The following is a 7,113-nucleotide window of genomic DNA, read 5'->3' as shown; positions in this document are numbered from 1 at the left end:
TACGAAGTTTCTATCACATTGTCAAGATATTGCCATGTGAAAAACAAAATTTGCTAAAACTTTGACTAGAGTAATAAAAATCTATGCATTATCGTTAAATACTCATGTCGCCTGATCATAAATGATATATTGTTTTAAACAAATTAATACACTTGATATTCGATGATTGATTTGTATATGTCATTAAATAGTAGAAAATTTTTCTAATATCTTTTGCGAAAACATCCTAAATGTGTTCCCTACTACTCAAATGTCACACGAATTTGTTGAATTTCAAGTTAAATACATGATAGAAAATAAAAACAAATTGTATTTCTTAGTTATCAGAATTTTTTTTCTATTGAGCAGTTAGTTTCAAATGTTCTTACCAGAGATTTCTTTCAACTGTTCTTACCAGAAATTAGTTTCAACTGCTCTTACCAGATTAGTTTCAACTGTTCTTACCAGAGATTAGTTTCAAGTGTTCTTACCAGAAATTAGTTTCAACTGTTCTTACCAAAGCTTGGTTCCAACTATTCTTACCAGAGATTAGTTTTATCTGTTCTTACCAAATATTAGTTAAACTCTTTTGACCAGAAATTAGTTTTGACTGTTCTTACCAGAAATTAGTTTCGACTGTTCTTACCAGAAATTAATTTCAACTGTTCTTACCAGAAATTAGTTTCAACTGTTCTTACCAGAGATTGGGGGTCCAAGTATACTTCCAACAGGAAGAATCGCGTATATAATTGCAATTTCTTTCATCGTGATCCCCAGTTGTTGCATGTGCAATGTCAGGTACGGGAAGAAAGCTGCTGAACCTGAGGAAAGGTAGAGAGAAAAAGTTTGATTGATTGATTATTAGATATTATCTGGAGAGAGAGAGAGAGAGAGAGAGAGAGAGAGAGAGAGAGAGAGAGAGAGAGAGAGAGAGAGAGAGAGAGAGAGAGAGAGAGAGAGAGTAACGTAACCTAATGCCGTTTGCAACAGACTCCTGAAGTCTGGTGCAAGGTTTAATTTTTTGATGGGAAAGGGAACGTTAATATTGTAAAAGTATTAAATGAAATTCAGAAAATGGAGAGAGAGTAATTTATTATAATGCCGTTTGCAACAGACTCCTGAAGTGTGGTGCTAGTTTTAATGTGTTGACTGGAAAGCGAACGTTAACACTATAATACTAATAATTAATAGGGTTTAATTCATGAAAAAAAAATCTACTCTTTTTGATATTTTAACATGTACTAAGGCCTAATAATTTGTTGACTGGAAAGGCATCTTTAACAATGTAAAAATATTATTTGAAATTTCAATTAATGAAAAAGTTTTTCGTTAACTACTGATTTTTTTTATTTTGACGTGCACTTAAAAGCTTTATTGGGCAAATATATTTGAACTATTCTGTCAGTCAGAAAAAACTAGAAAGGATATTATTATTATTATTATTATTATTAATAATATTATTATTAATATTATTATTATTATTATTATTATTATTATTATTATTATTATTATTATTATTATTATTATTGTTATTATTATTATAATTATTATTATTATTATTATTATTATTATTATTATTATTATTATTATTATTGTTATTATCATTCTTATTATTACTTGCTAAGCTACAAGTTGGAAAAGCAAGATACTATAAGCACAAGTGCTCCAAACAGGGAAATAGCTCAGTGAGGAAAGGAAATAAAGAAATAAATAAACTACAAAAGAAGTAATTAACAATTAAAATGAAATACTTCAAGAAAAACGTCTTGTCTTCTTTCCTTTCTAAACTCGATTTGCTTTATCGTGTGATTATAATATTAAAATCTAGATAATATTTACTTTGATAACCGTTGATTTTGATATTTTATTTTGACATATTTCCCAGACTTCATTTTCCCTATAAATCTCTTTATATGATAAACATTAACACTTCTATCTTGTTTTTTTTTTTTTAAGTTTTAATAGTTGTTAATAGTTTGTGTATGAATGATTTATTTTAATGTTGTTACTGTCCTTAAAGTATTTTATTTTGATTGTAAATTACTTCTCTTGTAGTTTATTTATTTCCTTTCCTCACTGGGCTATTTTCCCTTGTTGGAACCCTTGGGCTTAAAGCATCTTTCTTTTCCAAACAGGGTTGTAACTTAGCAAGTACTCTATTCTAATTTATCTTCCTCTTGTTTTGTTAAAGTTTTTTTCAGTTTATATAGGAAATAATTTTAATGTTAGTGTTCTTAAAATATTTAATTTTTCCTTGTTTCCTTTCCTCTTGGCTATTTTCCCTGTTGGGGCCCTTGGCTTATAGCATCTTACTTTTCCAACTAGGGTTGTAGCTTAACAAGTAATAATAATAATAATCATATTTTAATTGTTATTCAATTGCTATTTCCCTGTTGGAGTATTTGGGCTTATAGCATCTTGTTTTTCCAACTAATAATAATAATAATAATAATAATAATAATAATAATAATAATAATAATTTAATTGTTATTTAATTGCTATTTCCCTGTTGGAGTCTTTGGGTTTATAGCATCTTGCTTTTCCAACTAGGGTTGTACCTTAGCAAGTAATAATAATAATGATAATAACAATAATTTAATTGTTATTTAATTGCTATTTCCCTATCCGAGTCTTTGGGCTTATAGCAACTTGCTTTTCCAACTAAGGTTGTAGCTTAGCAAATAATAATAATAATAATAATAATAATAATAATATTTTAATTGTTATTTAATTGCTATTTCCCTGTTGGAGTCTTTGGGTTTATAGCATCTTTCTTTTCCAACTAGGGTTATAGCTTAACAAGTAATGATGATGATGATGATGATAATAATAATTGTATGCTCTTTTCACTTACCTCCAGTATAGCAGAAGAGGATAAACTTAATACTTAGTAGATCCTTATCAGGTTTCATTTCATCTTTGAACCATTCCCACCAGCTGAATTTCTCCTCAGCATCCGGTTCATTCTTTTTCACCGCTTTGTGCTCTGAAATATATCAATCAAGAAAACGATAACAATTGCAGTGGACTAAAAACAGTTATGTTTGTTATTGTTGTTGTTGTTGTATTTTATGCATTTAAAACTTGAGATTTGTTGTTAATTGCAAAAATGTATCTATTATTTCCAGGTGGTCATCAAATCCAGAAAGTTCTGTTAATGGCAAAATTTTATCCATTATTTCCAGGTGGTCATCAAATCCAGAAAGAGCTGTTAATGGCAAAATTTTATCCATTATTTCTAGGTGGTCATCAAATCCAGAAACTGCTATTAATTGGAAAAATTTATCCATTATTTCCAGGTGGTCCTCTATTCCAGAAACGGACCAAGCGCTTTCGACGAAATTTGCAGTGTGGCTTCATCTGTTTCCTGTCGGTGAGTAGACCTGTTCTTTGACTAATGAATTCCCATATATTTTCATTTTATTTTTAAACCAATTTCAAGGTTTGGAAATCTCATTTTGCTTCTGTGTTTCCTGATTGTAACTTTTTATTTTTATGTGTTCTCCATTTCCTACACTTTATCTTTGCAATTAATTGAAGTAATAAGAAAGTAGGGGTTATTTAGAAATCTCTCTCTCTCTCTCTCTCTCTCTCTCTCTCTCTCTCTCTCTCTCTCTCTCTCTCTCTCTCTCTCTCTCTTTGCGATTTTTTTTTTCGTTAACATGACCAGCGGTCCCTACAGAAATATACGTGACTTTTTTATATATTTAAAGTTCCAGTGAACTTGAAAGTGTTTAAACTGGTGATAGAAAATTTAAATCTTAAAAAAAAATTGTTTTAAAACCAGGTTGAAATTGGTTGTAAAACCAGGTTGAAATTAGTGTTGAAATTAGTTGTAGAACCAGGATGATACAAATTATGGTACTAATTGTTTTCCTCTGATTTTTATCGTAAAAACAAATAGTTTCTTTAGGCAAATTAGAATAGATAATGTTTACAATGCAAAATCAATTATTATTTCTACCTTATCTTCAATAAACTTTAAGACTAGGATGTAAACATATGCTGTTAGCTCAGTATCATTGACATTTAAGTTAACAAGATATAAAGAAAGAATTAACTAAAGTTTTGTTAATATTCACCCCAAAACTTAATATCTCTTCAGTCGCAGAGTCCCAAGATTGAATTTCATGAACTTTCTTTTCTATAATTTTCGCTAGTAAAGTGTAGAAACCCGCGTTCAGGCTCATAGGAGCTGCAAGTCATGTACTATACCCCGCAAAAGTAATGTTAATATGTGGATCGAAACTTGGGTAAATGAATAGAATAACTTGGTAGGGTTGGTATGCGTAGGTACCCGTCCGAGGCGCTATATTCAATATTTTTTAATGAGGCGCGTTTGCACTGACTCGCAGCGGTGCCATTTTAGCTCGGAATAAGTTTCCTGCTATCTGATTGGTTAGAATTATCTTGTCCAACCTATCAGCGATCAGGAAACGTGTCCGAGCTAAAAGGGCAACCCTGCGAGTCGGTGCAAATCTGCCTCACTAAAAAGAATTGACTATAGTGGTTTACTCTGCCTATGTTAGAACTCTCTAGTCTTACTGTATGAGCACAACCATATGAAATGTATCTACATAATATGACAGAGTAATTAGTATTACATTAGAAAATAGATTATAATACCATCCAAGGGCACAAAAATATATGTGGCATCCACTCCCCAACAATCAGGCCTACCACTTTTTCTTCTCACTTCACGCAACACGTTTCAAATAACATCACCCAATGTGTCAGATTATATAGCACATTTTGTGAACGTTACCCTTAGGAGCTATAGTAGGCCTACCTGTAGCGCGAAAATTGTTGACAATAGCCAATTTCATACATCAGTATAGTGTATCTAGATTTTAAAGGATAGGTATTGTACCCTGAAGGGTCTGTTATCACTGTACAATGGTTAAACTTCACAGCAGAAGGTCAAGTACTGAAGACTTGTGAATGTTATCTATTGTTGGTCAACTCTTTGTTGATAAGTCTTGGTGACAGAAAAGAGATGTTGGAAGGATATGAAGTCAGAGAATCAATGACAGAGTTCAGTTAAATGTAGGCCTACTTTTCTTGCATCGCAGGATGACAAATGTCTTTGCTTCAAATTTAGAGTGAATGCATTGAATAGAATAATCGATATCTTAAGTTTCTGTTCGTCCATCTTGGTAACAGGGAACAATTTTTGTCCAAGGAGAAAGGAATAACATAACATATGACCATTATAGTTAAAGAATTAATGTGGTCAGAAAGAAACTACAAGTCTTAGCAATGCAGATATCCTACACCACCTACCACTAGCACACCATCTTTCTCAATGGCCTTTCTTTATTTATTATAGATATCCTTTGACAATGTTTTGTATTTATTATAGATATCCTTTGACTATGTTTTGCATGCAGATCTTTGTTGTCAATTTATCAAAAAGAAAAAAAAAAATTTGCCACAGTTATAACAAATTCAACTGAAAAGGTAGGCCTACTATGCAATACTATCTTGCACTGATAGTCATAATCAGTGGAATTAACAAAATTGTAGGATGAAATAAAGCGTAATTTATATGCAAGAAAACCAGAGAATGGAAAATGGCCTCAATTGCATTCTCAAAGACATTTTTTGTACAAACTTCTGCTTGCTTCTGGGAGCATCACTTCCCTGTTCTGTCAACTATCTTATAGTAGCCATAGATGAAAATTGATAAATTTCCGCCCGCTTGTTTTGAATTTTGAGTTAAGTCTGATTAGCATAGTTAGAAATTAGTTGAATATAATAGGTCAGCATCACTTGATATCACTGGTGTCAATTGAATTTATTTTATAATTGTATTCAACGTAGAATTGTAGCAGACTTTTTTTTTGTCTGTTACCTTTTATCTTCATTTAATACATCTACGTATTTTCACTCCATCAGGGTATTTATATTCCATAATGGTATTATTACTGTGAACTAAATTGCCATAAATGAAAAATAGCTTGAAATATAATCATAAAAAAGTTGTAGTTCCTCAACTTACCCGCCATGGCTTCTGGAAGACTCAGTGTTGTATATTAAAAAAGTCAACTAAACACAACCTATAAATGAATACCAGATCAATATAATCTATCATTAATTCAATGCCAATTCGTAAATGATATTTGTAAATTAATGATTAATTAGTGGAATATTTATGACTACAATGAGCGAGATAAGAGGAGTGAATAGCGTGAAGATTCGCACTAGTCTGTCAGAGGCTGAGAATCTGTTCTGGCTTCTATGGATGAAGCGGCCGAGTTTTGTAGTATATTCCAGCCGATGTCACGTGACAGTGACGTCACTGTTTGTTATTATCTTCCAGCGTCCGTCTGCAATATTTTTTGCGGAGAATTTCAACTGGCAGTTTCGTTCGTGACCAAACTTTTTTGGGGGGTTTCTGTTCATCAGATTACCAAATATCTTTAAAAAAAAAAGTCGTTTAATATAATGGTTTTATAATGATTATTTTGTACCCTGCTTTTGCCTTCTTGGTAATTTCATGTCATGTTTAAGTGATTTGTTACTTGATTACCCGAAGGTTAGCTTGAAAGGTTAAAGGCACTAGCCACCTGTTGAGATACTACTGCTAGAGAGTTATTGGGTCTTTTGACTGGCCAGATAATACTACATTGGATCCCTCTCTCTGGTTACGGTTCATTTTTCCCTTGCTTACACATACACCGAATAGTCTGGCTTATTCTTTCCACATTCTCCTCTGTGCTCATACACCTGACAACACTGAGATTACTAAACAATTCTTCTTCGCTCAGAGGGTTAAGTACTGCAATGTAGGCTAATTGTTCAGTTGCTAATTTCCTCTTGGTAAGGGTAGAAGAGACTCTTTAGCTATGATAAGCAGTTCATCTAGAAGAAGGACACTTCAAAATCAAAGCATTGTTCTCTAGTCTTGGGTAGTTCCATAGACTCTGCACCATAGCCTTCTATTGTCTTGGGTTAGAGTTCTCTAGCTTGAGGGTAGCCTACACTCGGGCACACTGCTCCATCTTACTTCTCTTCGTTTTTTTTTTCTTAAGTTTTTATAGTTTATATTTGAAAGATCTAATTTAATGTTGTTAATGTTCTGAATATAGGGTCTTTTAATTGTTCATTACTTCTCTTTTAGTTTTTTTATTT

General features: G+C 32.0%; 1 protein-coding gene across 1 annotated transcript in view; it reads right to left on the bottom strand.

The window, feature by feature from the left end:
• Positions 1-6,204, bottom strand: part of LOC137646129 (major facilitator superfamily domain-containing protein 6-like) — a 13,893-nt gene extending 7,689 nt beyond the window's left edge. Inside the window, exons 1-3 of the mRNA XM_068379336.1 lie at positions 5,981-6,204; positions 2,834-2,965; positions 678-800 (exon numbers count right to left, since the gene is read on the bottom strand). Of these exons, the coding sequence (XP_068235437.1) occupies positions 678-800; positions 2,834-2,965; positions 5,981-5,987 (262 nt within the window). The 5' untranslated portion in view covers positions 5,988-6,204. The remainder of the gene's footprint in view (positions 1-677; positions 801-2,833; positions 2,966-5,980) is intronic.
• Positions 6,205-7,113: the final 909 nt, after the last annotated feature.

The sequence above is a fragment of the Palaemon carinicauda genome, chromosome 8 (genome assembly GCF_036898095.1).
Source record: "Palaemon carinicauda isolate YSFRI2023 chromosome 8, ASM3689809v2, whole genome shotgun sequence".
In the NCBI taxonomy this organism is placed as follows: Eukaryota; Metazoa; Arthropoda; class Malacostraca; order Decapoda; family Palaemonidae; genus Palaemon; species Palaemon carinicauda.
The sequence above is the reverse complement of the archived record's forward strand: the minus strand, read 5'-3'. Positions and strand labels throughout refer to the sequence as shown.